Source organism: Rattus norvegicus, chromosome 8 (genome assembly GCF_036323735.1).
Source record: "Rattus norvegicus strain BN/NHsdMcwi chromosome 8, GRCr8, whole genome shotgun sequence".
NCBI lineage: Eukaryota > Metazoa > Chordata > Mammalia > Rodentia > Muridae > Rattus > Rattus norvegicus.
The window spans coordinates 83267225-83283477 of record NC_086026.1 but is presented as its reverse complement, the minus strand read 5'-3'; the positions used below and the strand labels follow the sequence as shown (position 1 = coordinate 83283477).

At 40.6% G+C, this 16253-nt stretch overlaps 1 protein-coding gene across 2 annotated transcripts in view; it reads left to right on the top strand.

The window, feature by feature from the left end:
• Positions 1-16253, top strand: part of Unc13c (unc-13 homolog C) — a 426173-nt gene that overhangs the window by 270345 nt on the left and 139575 nt on the right. For both annotated transcript variants that reach the window (XM_063264996.1, NM_173146.2), the window contains 1 exon segment: positions 12836-12969. In XM_063264996.1, the coding sequence (XP_063121066.1) occupies positions 12836-12969 (134 nt within the window).

The following is a 16253-nucleotide window of genomic DNA, read 5'->3' as shown; positions in this document are numbered from 1 at the left end:
TAAGAGAGTGTATTGCTATTAGAGAGGCTCTGAGTTCTGTTTCCAACACCAACAACTGAGTGTAACACTGACTCCAGGACATCTGATGCCCCCTTCTGGCTTCCATGGGTACCTGCACTCACGTGTACATACACAATCGCACAGACATACACAATCATATACACAGCATCATAACGTAGACATAATTTTGAAATACACTAAATTAAAAAAAAAAAGATTGCACCACACATTTTATGTTTTCTCAATGAATTCTCATATCTGAGAGGAAATCCTAGATTAAAATGTTTTGGTTATAAAAATATGTTATTGGCTACTAAAGACATGCAATGAGGAAACAATGCCTCCTGTCTGTTTACAAGTTGGGAAGGTTGTTAGTTTCTCTTTTTTATGATTTTAGTTTTTCAGAATTTCTCTAATTTATTATTTTACTAAGGGTTGGACATATAGTAAGAAAAAGTGACCCTCAGCCAGTTCTGGTGCCTAAAGAGGGTCTGAGATTTTGCTGAGCCTAAAGAGGAAAAAGCAACCATGCTGTGAGGGCCGCTGGTTCCTATTTTAAGTTTTTCCCGATTTTTACACTGAAGTCTCTGGTTACCCAGGACTCTTCAGTTAGTGCCAACTGTGCTCTCTTCTGCTGTTTCCCAGGATGATGAAAACACCGGGTAAGCAGTGTTTCTCATGTGCACACTGCTCCTCCATGATTTCATGTGTTGAGCTCACTCGTGCCACTTTACAGAGCCATCCCTCAGCATTTATGGTATTTAATATCTTAGTGTGATATCTTAATATCTTATACATCTGTGTTTATACCACTGTGTTCTATACACAAATGGGAGAGAGACAGTGATGTGATGACATGTTACACATACTCAGAGTGACAGGAGTGACCTGTACCCAAGCCATTGACTGACACTAGTCAGCGTGGCTCCACGACACTGAGAGACAGTTCAGAAAAGCCTGCCTCTGGTGACTGTCCTGGCTACCTGACTTCAACCTTGGAAACTCTGATCACCTGGAGTGACATTTTAGAATCAAGAAATGCCTTAAAATGATAATGTGAACTTCTCATTATGCAGAGAAAAGTAGGACCTGAAATCCTTAAGGCCCTTTCCAAGTCTAAAACATCAGATGTCAGCAACCTGACATTATGTCCTGATGTAATAGTACCTGCCACCAGAGCCTGGCTAATTCATGTTGAATGGCAACCTTACCATTCAGCTTTGGTCTGCTTCTGAGGAAACCAGAATGTAATGCCTTCCAGTTACTCATTCTGATTTCCACCTTAACATCTTGTCAGGGTTTTATTTATAGCTTTAAAGCAGGTACTCCAGTTATTTATAGCTTTCTGGGGCTTGGGGCCTTCAGAAAGTTTCCCCTTCAGACAGTATTTCAACATGATAGAAGTATGAGAATTTCCCACTCACACAAGAAAACTAAATCATTTGTCAGTTCCCATGGGTCATAACTATGAGAAGTGAATGGGTCTTCACTAATATGTCAAATTTTACTAGTTAAATTTTAAGTTAATTTTAACTGTCTTTATTGTATAGAGCATGGTGTTTGAGATGGATATAAACTGCAGACTGACAAAATCTAGCTCTTTGGGATTCACATCTCACATAATTAGGAGTTTTTATTTTCATTTGTAATATTAGGGATGGAACCCATGGCCTTATGAAAATTAGACAAGTGTTGGACCACTGAGCTATATCTGCCACCTCACTTTCAAGGGGTGGGATCTGGGGTTCATCATCTCCATGATCTAGGCCAGAACTTCATCTGGCTTGCTCTTGTGCAGGTCTTAATAAGTAACAGCAGCTGCTGTGTGTTTTTGAGTATAGATAGGCAATGTTTTTAGTATCAATTTTCTTTGCAAATTTTTCTCTCTATTAAGAATTTTAGCCATTTATACAATGAAATATGATCATGTTTAACCCAATTTTCTCCTCCAATTTCCCACATACATTTTCCCAACTCCATGTGTTTGTTTAATAACCCACAAAGTCCAGTACCTGCTGGCCTCTCACATGATTCTCCATGGGAAGGTGGGGATCCTGTCAGTGGCACATCCTCAGTGAAGAGTAATTCTCCTTCCCACAGTAATGTCAACTGCCAGTATCTGCTCATTCAAGGATGGGGTCCAGAGATCATCTCCCCATCTATGTAGGAACTGTATCTGGCCTCATCTTGTGCAGGTCTTCCATAGGTGACCATAGCTGTTATGAGTTTGTGGGTGTACCCATCACCAGAGGCAATGTTTTCAATGTAACTTCCCCTTACTTGAATATGTTTGAGCATAAAGTTGTTGGCAGAGAGCCTCAGGAGCCGAGTTAGTCAGACGCTTGCATAGTGATTCTCCTTTGAGGGTGGACAGACCCTGTCTATTGCCTCTGCCAATAGAACCTGCCAAACACACAGAGCAAAACCAAAAAGAGAAAGGAAGAAAATCTAAATTGAATTCACATTTAGAATACAGAGTAAAGTGTTTCCTATTATTTCACTTCCTACTGTGTGTATGTAGTAGGGCACAGTTGGCTCCCTGTTTTCTGATGTCTAAAGGAAGCACATCTAAGACATTGATCATGGGAAGGTGCTTATCTTCCTTGCACCATGTGATGTTGTATTAACTGTCATCTCTACAGGCTCTAGACTCTTGTTGGTCTATTCTTGAAGTACTTAATGGGAGCTTGAATTTTTAAAGCCAGAAGGATAGCTTCCCTGACTTCAGATGTAACCCCCCACCCCCACCAAGTTCTGTGCAAGGAAGGGGCTCCTTTGTGGGTCAGGCCTACGCACTGTATTACTTTATTTGCATTTAGAGATGGGACAATCTCTTAAGTATCCTGCTTCTAGAAATCCTTAAATGTCCCTGGTACCACATCACCAGTGCTTCACTGGGGCCTACTCCTGCCCTCTGTGCGGTTCCATTCTCCCAACTCTTGGCTCTGTGCTCTAGGCTCTTGGCCATGACCTTGAGTCATCTATCCTGCTCCATAAACTCTGACTCACTGTCACAGTCTAAGATTTGGCTTGCTTTTTTACTGCCAGTAGATGCTTGGAGAGACAAAGATCTATGGTGTTTTATTTTATTATGCTATGGATCATACAGAATTAGTTCCTTTCAGTTCAAAATTGATGTGTTTATTTCAAATGTCTTTGGACATATCACTAGATAAAATCAGCACTCAACGCTTCCGAGTTGGTCCTTACCTCATAATAAGAATTAAAGAGCCATGACATGGGACTTATAAGCCATATCAGACCCTATTTGAACAGCTCAAAGCTGTTCTTTGGATCCGGATTCCTTATAAGGTCTTACAATTCTTATAACCACATAGTTAAGCATCTTGGATGCGCCATGCTCTCTGGAGAGCCCTGCCTTCTGAAAGGATCGAGGATGAGGATACATAATTTTTAGGACAGAGGAAATCCTGGCGGCCTTGTGTTTTTCTGAATTCTACTTAGAAAAAAATGAGTATTTTGCCTTTCAGCTGATCTCTTTCTGTAATTCTACACAGCTGTAAGAAAGCTGGTGGCTTACCCAGGATTTCCATTATCTCCATTATTCTCTGCTGTCCACACAAACTGCAGGAGTCAGCATTGCCTACTTCCTCCCCCCAAATGACAGGTATCAACTTTGACTAGCCAAAAAAAAAAAAAAAAAAATCAACCATTTCACCATTGTTCCTGTTTTTACCAATAAGTCTGCATCCACTCACTTTCTCCTGGAAACCCCTAGGTCCTCTACCTGCTTCCACTCAGCCGCTCACTGACTCATGTTTTAAGTCTTGTCCAATTATTTATATTGTACTGCCAGTATCGTGCTTGGTTTGATTTGATGTATTGAATAACAGTGCACCTTAAAACACAATGGTTTAAAAATGTAGCATATTTTGTCCCTAGGTTTACATAATTTGCAAAAGAGTGTGGTGAATGCCAGCTCTCCTGCATGTGGCTTTGGCTCATGTCACTGGACTGAGCTGAAGTACAGTCTTTAGTATGGCATCTTCATGGGAAGTGGCTCCTGTTAGCTGGACTCTTGACAGTTCTCCATGTGACCCCTCCCAGGCTCCATGAATGTCCTCATAGCATGATGGCAGGGCTGTAAGAACAGAGGTTCCAAGAGACACAGCTGCCAATCTCTCAAGACTTTGGCTTACACACAGATCACCCCTTCCCCTATTTTATCCCCTACTCTACTGATCACGATCATCCAGATTCATGGGAAGGAAGCATTTTCCCCCAGTGAATGGTTTGTATGTAAAAACGTAACTAACTTTGCCCTGTAGTGTAGTGTTGAAGGGCAGCTTTGAGACCACAGGATAAACTGAGGAGGGCTAAGTGTGGAGTTTGCGACTGGTCACTCAGTAGATTTTCTCTGTGGGAGCAAAACTTAATTCTCTTGGGCCAACAAAAAAGGGGGGACACACATTCACACACTCTAAGTGAATGAAGCTGGTTCCAACAAACTCCAGCAACTTTATTTTTCCCTTAGCCCTTTTATACAAGTTCTCTGTGTATGAAGAAAATTATCTCATAACCACGAGTTACATATTTTCTAAAAATGATCACCACAAAAACATATTCTTCAAAAAAAATCAGATTGAAGTCAATACACAAAAGGAAATTACAACAGGATTATTGATAATGTATTCTTCTTCTGAAACTACTAAACATTCTCATCTAGCTTTCTCTTCACAAGTTCATTATAACCCCAAAGCAATAATTTTCATGTTGTTGATTAACAAAATTTAAGCAAGCCAAGTCGATAGTAGTAATTTTTTCCCATGCTTAGCTGAAGACAATTTATATTTACCAAGAAACAGATCATCATCCACCTTTCATTTTCAAAATCTTGAGCAGTTAACCCGGCTAATAATCTGTTCTCTGTTCTTACATTCACAATCAAATTACCTATTTCTTGTTCATGACCTGCCTTTTCACGGTGGACACTGAAAACCTGTGACCACATCCCTAGATCACAAGATCCAGGAACTCAGACCCAACCTAGAATGAATGTTTTCTTTGAGCATTAGCTTGTCCCAAGCCTATTTTTCTTGCTAGTTCAATTGTGTGTTTGTAGTGCATGGTCGCTCACTGTACTCCCGTTCTAACCTAGGCAGCCCTTGCCTTTCCATGAGGTGCATTCTATTCTTGATTCTAACTTTACACTTTCTTTCAACTAGCCTCACAAAATTATTTAATTCAAACTAACACCCTTAAATCAAATCAGGAATTCCATAAAATCATTAAACATTCATGTGTGTCACATAAATCCATAAGCTCATCTAAACACCATTATTGTATGAAAGTTCATCTTCATGTTGATCTGCAGGAAACTTGCTCAGCAGAGTGGGCTAACACCCAGGATGTAATCACACCAGGCTACAGGCAGTGAGGGTCTCCCCATGCCGGATCACACATGCCAGGTATATGAGGAGTATAGCAATGACAAACAAGAGAAGGCACATCCATATGGAAAAGCAATCCTGGAACAAAGCCCTGGGGCTGGGACTCTCCGAGGCACACCCATCACAGAGGAGCAAAACAGTGGCCATCTCTAGGAAGCTCACTTGCCCGGATGGCGACATCCGCCCATGCAGCTGTGTACCCAAGGAAAGGGAACAGATTTTGTGAACGCCTTTCCCATCTCTAAAGCATAAAGTCCTTTAATGAAATCTTCATTTATTTATGTCAACATTCTATCAAGTGAGCACTCAACATTTGTTCTCTTAACCTGTTTGGGACACCCCCAAATTAATGCACCCACAGATTCGGTGTTTCCTAACAGTTTTATGAGCCAGCACCAAATCTTTGCATAGACAAAAGAATAAAGAAGGGGAAAGTTCCTTAGTCCTCCTCTATAAAGGAATGAATAGCATTTATGAGGGCTCACCCCACAATCTAATCACCACCACTTATTCATTCATTCATCCCATTATTTGTGTGTGTTCGTTACTGGCATGCACATGCCACCGTGCATGTGTGGAGGTCATAGGACAATTTTTAGGAGTTCATTGTCTCCTTCTGCATGAGTCCTGTGGATCAAACTCTTGGAATACTGAAGTATAAAACCTTGGGTGTTTTGAAGTTCTCATCTCAAGCACTTAGGCACACCTAACATAGAAAACACCTTTTCTCCAGGGAGTGCCATACAGGAAATCTCTGTGTTGAACATGAAAATGGACGCTATATGTATTTCCCATGTGTCTACACCTCTGTGATTCTAAGACTGTAAGTCATCTAACAGAAAGGAAAGTATGATGCATACGGTTGTTAGATGTCTGTGCTCCCACCGCCCCAGTTCCTGTAATGATGCCCCTAATGGTCAGTGCAGGAGGATTAGAAGGTGATAGAAGCCAGGGGCATAGCTCAACAGGCTCTGTGTGAGGCACCTCCACCAGCTTATAACCACAGACATGTACTGTCCTTCTTATGCTATGCTAGAACCGCCTCTAATTGAGTGTGCTTGCCACTGTCATTCCTTTCTGAGCTGGCTAGTTTTATGTCTACTTGGCCAAAAGGAATCTGAGAGCAGCAAACTTAAGATGAGAAACCGCCTCCATAAGCTGCAGCTGTAGACAAGCCTGCAGAGCATTTTCTCATCAGTGACTGGCGTGGGCGAGCCCAGCCCATTTTGAGTGGTGCCACCTCTAGGCTGGTGGTCTTGGGTCCTATAAGAAAGTAGGCTGAGGAGGCAGGCCAGGAAGAGCAGCAAGCCAGTGTGTAACGCTCCTTTGTGGCCTCTGCATCAGCTTCTGTGTCCAGGTTCCTGCCCTGACTACCTTTGAGGATGAATGGTAATGTAGAAGAGTTAAGTGAAGGAATCCCTTTGCTCCCCGTCATGCTTTTGGTCTTGGTCATTGTGTTTCAGCACAACAATAAAAACCCTATGATACTTTCTTTCTCTCTCTCTTTTAAAAAAATTTATTATTTTTATGGTGTGTGTGTGTAAGTGTGTAATTTGTGTGTGTGCATGTTTTGCCATTATATATGTCTATGTACTACATAAAGGAATTGCCATTAGAAGTCAAAAGAGCCCACTGGATTCCCTGGAATAGCCGTTTGTAAGGTGCTATGTGGGTGCCAGGAATTGAACAGGGTCCTTTGCAAGAGCAGCCAGTGCTCTAAACCCATAAGCCATCTCCTCAGCCCCTCTGGTCACTTTGTTGTTCGTATTCGGCAGCAGTGAGCAGTTTGAGAATGTCAGCCATTGTTCCTAGTGAATATTAATCGGGAAAACTAAAGTGTTATATTTTAAAAAGTGTAACATTGTAGCATAGACGCGGCCATGTATCTGCTACATAAATAGCAAGATATTCTGCCTCCTCCTACACCCAGGGCCCGGTGTGGATTTGGAACTTTGTCAGGTATAAAGGTGAAATCAAAGATGTTTGTTGTCCTGACAGAATGTAAAATCCAGCAAATGTCTGCCTGACTGTGGCAGTCTGCAGAAATTGTATCACACGTTTGCTGTAAAATGAGGGCTTTTTTGTTTTCTTTAATTTAACTGCAAACTAGTGGTGGGCTCTTCCTGTGAGCATGAAGACTTCATAAAGAACAGTACTGTGTGGATAAGTCCAGGTTTCTAGCAATAATTTCAGTTATTCTGATTTAACCGGCCAAAGGTGCCGCATTTTAGCGTGCACCCAGGTGATTGCTGTGTAGCCGCCTGGCGCTTCAGGCTACGATACATTGGCCAACAGCAGTTTCTAATATAGGTTTAATTCACAACTCAATGTTTCTGCATGGAATATAACTCCTAGCTTCCCAAAATTATGTTTAGTGTGGACATTAAAATTCATCTTGGACACAGAGAGAGTAAGAGTGTTAACTCTATTCTAACTATCCCAGGAGACGAAGGGGCCACTGCGTTGTCCATGATGAAGAGAAGCTGAGGCTGAAATTCCCCCCGCCAGAATGATAAGGGCTACTCAAGAGTATGATCAAGACCCATCTCGTTAAGGGAGCCTAGGCCTTCTGCTTCCCTAAGTACACCTGCCCACCTCTCTTCCACTAACGGGCAGAGCTTAAGTAACCCGCCATGTGTCAGAAAAAAAATCTAGATGACGAGGAAAGCAACCTTGACAGTGGCATCAAAGATTAATAGCAGAAACTACCTTTGAAGTAGGTAGATCAAAGGTGAAGACATCGAAAGGAATTTAAGTAAGAGATGTGGTGATCATGCCAAAGGCAAAAGGAGAAGTAACCAGCAACAAGACTGCCTTTAACTGAGAGCCTGCTTATGGGGGTTTAAGGTAATTCAGGGAAAGGGCTCTTGGCCAGCACAGATGAATGCACTGGGGATGCTTTCTGTGCAGGTGAGGAGCTTGAAAAGAACAAAGGAGTGATGTTCTGGGATCTTCATTTTCACTGGGAGCATATTCAGTGTCTCTAGAACTTTGTTCAAATGACTACAGACCTGGAGGAGCAACTTTTGCTACTGGTGCACAACATATTGCTGCTATTAATGTTTTAATGTAAATATATACATATACACATATATACATATATACATATACATATATATATATATATATATATATATATATATAATTTGACCTTTTGGAAATTTGAACTGTGCTATCAAAAAACCCCTATTTACCAGGTTGAGCTGGCATTGTATTGAAATTATTGGCCACATTGGCCGAAAAAAATTTTTTTTCTCATTTGTACAGAAGTAACACATTTAACTATATGAGCTCTTATCTCTGTGGGTTTGACTAGAGAAAGTAAAAAATAATTCTCTAAATGATGAAGAACTACTGATGCTACTGTTACCAACAGCTCTCAAAATTCTCAATCGTTCTAGTAAGAAATGCTTCATCTGCCTCTTTATGTGCCGGTAAACAAAATATGATTGTTTTCTATTAAGAAATATTTTAACTATGGAAAGAAAAGTGATGATAGTCTCTTCAAAGCATGAAAATCATAAGTTCTAGTTTTCTAGCCTTGCTGACCTTGTATGACCCTGGATAAGCCTTTGTAAATGATCTCTGAATGATACCAAAGTCAGAGTAGGTATTGTCTGCCGGGATATTTCCAGAGCTGAGGTGGGGTAAGGAACAAGGGAAAGGTTTGCTTCTGTGGGATCAGCCAAGAACTTCTGAGCAGCACTGAGGAGCAAGGACAGAATTTGCCTCTGGTCCTACATTGATTTTTAACTTTGGCATCTTTTCCTGTTTTGTATAGTTTGTGGCGGTCTTCTTGATTTCACTTAAAACACCAGAGTCTAGATTCTACTCTGTGTCTCAGCTGACTAGGAGTGGGCCCTACCCTTCTTGCTGTGGTGACCAAGGCACTCAATCAGGGTAAAACACCTCAGCGACTCCTTTCTCAACATGCTCTTCTGGTCCTAAGGAGAAGCTTCCATGGCTATTTCCTATCTTGCCACACTGACCACTGTCACCAATTTAAACCAAAAGCAGGGATTCATGCCATTTTGCTTAAGTGTAACTAAGGCATTATTGGTCTTTAAGATTGCCAAAAATGAGTGATCTTAATGTCATTGTGGACACAGCTGCAACATTCCGATGGCACCCTGTTTGGGTGAACAGAAGTCTGTGAAGAGCTGGGAGTGGAACCTGAAACCTCCTGGATCTTCCAGGTCTGGTTTCTCATGATCCTCAAAGCTGAGCAGAATTAAATCAGCATTATTGCAGAAAGCAGGTGAAAAGGCCAGGGCAATAGGAACAATACAAATTAGTAACGTGGTAGGACTCTTTGGTACCACAGGGTGTAGAAGTTAAATGGGAGCAAGTGGGAACACTCTAAAACTCAGAGAAAAATCAAATGCAAATGAAGTAGCCTCTGTCTGTGCCTATAACTCTCAAACTGCTGATGAGTGTGCACTAGCCAGGACCCTCAGGAACTCAGAAGAGATGCAGGGCTTTCACACCGGCACCAATAACTTTGTTTATGGGAAGACTTGCTTAAGATACAAAAGCTCAGAATAAGTAGCCTGGTATTTTTAGTATACAAAAATCGTCATTGTGTCTGTAAACCATGTAACTTGGGACTTGAAGTCAAAACTAAGGATCAAGAAAGGATGTACACTTTCATGTTACCTCTGTGCTTAGTTTTAGTTCTCAGAGAAGAGCAAGGAGTAGATATTATGATGGCTCTTAGTTCCCATATTGTTAGGATGTACATAATGGTAGGCCTTTGATATTTGGAAATAGTTGGAGACCTTGCAAATGAAAACACTGGTTTGAAATCCAGTTCTTTCTAGATATAGTAAGTCCACCATGATTCCTTTGTTTAGGCAAAGACTCAAAGACAAGCAGGGAAGTGTGAAAGCCTCATACATAGTGACCCTGTGAGAGGCCTGTGTGTGCTGATGACTGAGGACATTAGGGGAGGGAAACTGAGGCTGAGAACCCACTAATGGAAGTGGGTTGCTCCCGTGGATGATTTGAAGAGTATATATGGCCTTTTCGGTTTGGCCTTGAGTTGGGAACAAGGAAATATGTTTCTGAGGAGTTCAGCCACTGATCAAGGTTTATTAGCTTGGCTCAGTAGCCACAGGGGCTTTGGTTTGGCTGTCTAGAGTGATGACTGCAAACCTTTGTTCAGTGTTCTGTTGTGTGAGGTCTAGTCATTGTGTATGCAGTCTTCAAGGCTGACAAGGGTGTTATTTCATATGAGATGAATTGAGAAGACTCCTTGTGTACAGCTTTTGGAGACAAAAGAAATAATGGACAGAAAGGGAGAGTCAGCATGTCCACAAGAGAAACTCATGACAGCTGTTTCCACAGATGTCAAGACCATCACAGGTTGCCTTGGAGATAGAAGGGCACTTGAGAGAGATTCTCTCGTCTTCAGTCTAGTCTAAATGTAGACCAGGATACATGTTCTCCTCTTTGCTAGCCAATAAACTGCCCACCCTGGTCTTCATGGGGATCTTACATGCCCAAGTGCCCAGAACTTGCTGTCCTATTCCCTAAGCCAATTACAGAGTTTCTATTTTTAACCCACAAAGTGCTGGAACAAAGGTTTCTTTAGCTCAGAAGTCTGGGGAGTCAAACAACCATGTCAGCATGAGGTGGTTGCAAATAGATTATAAAACAGCTGTATAGAGGTTGGCTTTACATTAATTTCTCTTACGTTTTTATTGTGAATTGAAGCTTGTTCTTTTTTAAATACCCTGGTTCACTTCTGTATCATTTTGCTCCTTTTGTTGCCCAGGTCTCTCAGATTCTCAGCATAGACATAACTTGTTACCAGCACCTTTCATAGTTACTTAACATCACTCTTCCTTCTCAGGACACACACACACACACACACACACACACACACACACGCACACACGCACACGCACGCATACACAAATTATGTTTGGAGGCACAACAGCTTTGTCATACCTAGAGTCATGTCCATGGGTTCTATATACATTTACCCAATTTCTAGTCTTCCTTCCTGCTACCAAAGGAAGTATACTGTATACTGGGCCAAATTTTCACTTAAGTGGGAATGATAATAGGGGATGGCTGACTGAAAACATAGCTAAGTTATCTGTCTTGGTAAACACAAACATATAAACATACATAGTCATTTAGCACAGGATGGCTAAACTTCTGGTCCCAACAGAAAACATAGTGACTAGGTACAGATTAAACTGGGCCATGTCACATCTGATACACAGTTCACTTCAGAGTTTGCTCGAGGCACAAACCGAGGTTTCTACAGAGACATAGAAAACGTAGTCCTAGATTCCATATGTTTTACCTATTGGTATTCTTGAGTGGAAGTTATGTTTCCCTGTACACTTCTTGTCCAAATTTAACAAGTACATGTGAAATTATCACTCTGAGGAGGATAGATGGTAAAATAAGGGTAATTTACTGACATGTTGGAAAGAATTGCGTATATTGAAAATGAAATTTATTTATCAAACATTTACCATCTCTGTTGTACCCCCCAAACCTCAAAGTGAGTTCAGACCATCCTAGGCCACATTCTGCCTCTGAGAGATGATCCTTAAAGAATTCAGACAGCGTAAAGACCTGAAATTGAGGAATTAAAGATGGTTTAAGTGAAAGAAGAAAAAGGTGAATTTACACAGATGAAGTTAATCAGATAACCTTGTGGGCAGAATTAGGGTTACAGACAAAGCGTGTTGCATGTGCTTGTTGTAGAGTTTTCCATGGTTTGTAGCCAGGCAGATTTGAGTCTCTTAAACTTAATACAGTCATGACTTTGGACAACATATTCAGGCTTGATAAATATCACCCTCCCTTTCTCTTCCCCTCCCTCTCCCTTTTCCCTCTCCCCTTCTTACTCCTTTCTCTTCTCCTCCTCTCTCCCCCTCGTTCCCTCCTTTCTTCCCTCTCCCTCTCTTCTTCCACTTTCTCTCCCTCTCCCCCTCTGTCCCCTACAAAATAAACACACATACACATATGCACATGCACACATACATGCACACACACAACATACATACCACACATACACACATACACACCACAAACACACACACACACAGACACACACACCACACACACACATGAACACTTTTATACACATAAGCTTTTATCTCTCTCTGTAGAAGGAGTCATATTAAAGGAATCATTTCCATAATAATTCCTAAGGTTAGGGCTCATGGCATTCAGACAGAGAAGTTACCTTCCAGAGCCAAACGATCCCCTAGCCAAATGTGAGATGAGAAGGAGGAGGCTGGCTGTTGGCTTCACTCTGCTCAGTGCAGAGAGGAAAGCTTGGTCTTCACAGGATCTGCACACGTTTTCAGAGTTGTTTTTCTGATCCTCCTGTGGACAGGACAGTACATGCAACTGAAGCCTCTTTGACCTCTTTCGCCTCTTGCTTGCCTTGTGAACAGAGCAAGAAGCAGGATGTTCCTCGGGAAGAGCAGGGACCAACCACCAAGAACCTGGACTTCTGGCCACAGTTGATTACACTGATGGTCACTATCATTGATGAGGATAAGACTGCCTACACCCCTGTTCTCAATCAGTAAGTACGCTGGATGGAGAAGTTGGCAGAGTTCATTCCAAGGTTAAAAATGTATGACCTAAATTTACATACTACCTATGTTTTAATGACAGTGAAAATTTATTTACTTGAACCATATAAATACTTTTACTTTTACTGGTAAATATCAATTCAGTGATAATAAGTATCTTTTATTTTTTAATAAGCATCTTTTAATTTAAAACACAAATCATATAGCTGTTGGCTGTGAGTTGAATATTTCCCAGGATTTGATTTTTATTTTGTTTAGTGCAGAAACTGTCCTGTGTCTTCCTTTTAACCATCTTAACAATGACACAGATGCAGACTTACTGTGGAGATCTGGGGTTATCATTTTTATTGTCTTTCCTGACCAAGATAGACTGAATTGTAACTTATATTAAGTTCAATTATAATTGCAAATACAAGAAAAAGCATTCCAGCTTCGCCATTTCTGCCTCTTAACTACCCACTTATTATTTTTTTTTAAAGAGTTGTTCAGGCAGGCATGGTGGCTCACAACTTTAATCCCACACTCAGGAGGTAGAGGCAGGAGACTGTCAGTGTGTTTGAGGCCAACATAGTCTACAAAGGGAGTTCTAGGACAATCATGCCATTGACTCAGAAACCCTATCTTGAAAAAAACAAACACACAAAAATAGTTATTTAATTTTATTTTATGTGTATGAGAGTTTTGCCCGAATGTATATATGTGCACCATGTGCATGCAGTACCCACGGAGGCCAGAAGAGGGCGTCAGATGCCCTGTAACTGAAGCCACATGGACGGCTAAGAATTAAACTAGGTTCACTGGATGAAGGGCAATTATTCCTAACTGCTAAGCCATTTCTCCATGCCACTATTTATTTACATTTTTAGCTTACTAAATCCAGTTAGAAATGTGGCTTCATCCTCTAGGGCTTGAGGAAACCATAGTGGACATATTCCTAAAGAACATTGACTGTCCCTCTGCATGTAGCTGTCAACTGCAATAGTTCCTGAGCTAGGGATGGGGCCCCACAGCCATCACAGCAGGAATAGCAGCATCAATACCCAAGTCTTAACCTGTGGTCAACTGCTCCTGACTGTCTTATATGTCTTATCCATACATTATATATGATCATTACAGGTCATCATGTCTTTGATTCTGTTTAAGTAGGGGTGCTTGTTTGTTCTCTTTCACTTGCATTATGGAGAAAACTCTATGTCTCTCAGATGCCAGCTGATGAGTGATACAACTTCAGCTTGTACACAGACCGCCAGTTACACAGACCATAGTCTGCTGCTCCTTAATGAGCAATTTTTTCCTTGGACATACTCTGCACCTCACAGCAGAACTCCACACTTAATGGGTTCTAATTTTATCTGCTATGACTAATGAATCTGAATTATCAAATTTGGCAGATTACGTTTTCCTGATTCCACCAAGATATTTGTGAGGCAATAAATTGGTTTTGTTAAATTGTTGTGTCTCCTAAGACTCGGTTTAAAACATTTATGTACTGCATTAATTGCTACATATTAAAAAAAGAGGCAGACTGTAATAGAGGGATGGATTGCTTTCTTCATTAAACAGCTCTATTATAAATTATCAATTAAGTTAAACTGAGGCTTCATTGAAAACACAAAACAAGTGTCTTTTACATGGGAGAATTTAATTTGTATATAGGAATCATTAGACTAGTATAAGAACAGTCACTTAAATATGCATATGTATGCACACACACATACACATGAAAGGCTATGAATATTTGATATTTGATAAACCATTTAAGTTTAGATTTAACTTTTAAGTATATACATAATAACTTCTCATGGTAAAATTAGTGTTCTAGTTTCATTTCTATTGCTTTGATAAAATGCCCTGGCAGCTGAGTGAAGAAAGGGGGTTGTTTTACCTTACAATTCCAGATTATACCACTCGAGAGCCAAAAAGTCAAGGGGCCTGGAATTTCAAAGAGCCAGTTATATCTTAATCACAGCCAAGAGCAGAGAGAAATGAATGTGTGTGTGCTCACTTGCTTGCTTGTTTGTGCTCAACTCAATATGTCTCTAATGTTATTAAACCGTCCAGGAGTCCCTGGCTAGGGAGTGGCACTGCACATTCTGGACTGGATCTTCCCATATCAGTTAAAACAGTCACTCATAGACTTACCTCCAGGCCAACCCAATGTGGATGGTCCCTCACTTGGACTCTCTTCCAAAGTGATAATAGGTTGTTTCAGGCTAACTATTAATGCCATCCTCAAGTCAGGAAATGTGTGGAGAATAGATACCTCCTTTTCAGTCCTGTTTTGGAACTGTTTCTAATTAGACTATGAATGGTTGGTTTGTCTGCTGGGAGTTCTAAAATCTTAAAATCTGTTTACTCCTGAGGACATAGAAACTTCTTCTGCAATCTAGTTTATTGCCATTAACTTTATTATCATCCTATGTTTACCTGAAGACCAAAACAAGCAAAAATAAAAATAATTTCAATTTACTCTCTGTGATAACTATTTTTCAAATAATTACAAATTAATAGTTAATATTTTCCTTTATGTCTTATTTATGGTTAGAATTTTATTACCAATGACATCAAATATTCGTTGACTGCTTATGGTGATCAAGTGAGTCTATGAAACATTTAGGTATGAAAGCTCACTTAACCCTCACAGTGGCCCTGCACAGCTCATGTGTTACACTGTTGCTACGACTCCCCCTGAACAGATGAGGCCATGAGTTGAAAGAAACCAATAATTACTCTACTGGGTAAATTAGTTAAGCAGCAGAGGAAAACTCAAATCCCTGCCTTTAGGATCATGCTGAGATTTAGCCACAGGATTTTCCTGCTATTGTTTGATAAAGAAAATAGCCAGAATACGTTAAAGTGCAAATGTATAGATTTCATCAGTATCCCAAATTAAAAAGAGAAATAATCAACTGCAGAATGTGTTGGAAGAAAAAAATTCTGTTTTTAAAGTATCATTCCTCGGTTCTGGAAATGTATGGTGAATTCAACATATAAAATTGGTGCCAAAACAAGATAATATATTTTCAAAATCTATAAAGAAAACAATTCAAAGAGAAGTACCATGGGCATCGTGATTGCTTTATGACTTGTGGAAAATTTGAAATTGAGGTGGGGATGTGGCCCAGTGGTTGGGAGTGTTTGCCGCTCCTCTAAAGCACCCAAGTTAGGATCCCAGCATCCATGTCTGGAAGTTCATACTTACCTGTTAACTCCACAGAGTTGATGCCACCTTCAGGCCTCATGGGGCACTGCATTCATGTGCAGCTATCCACAC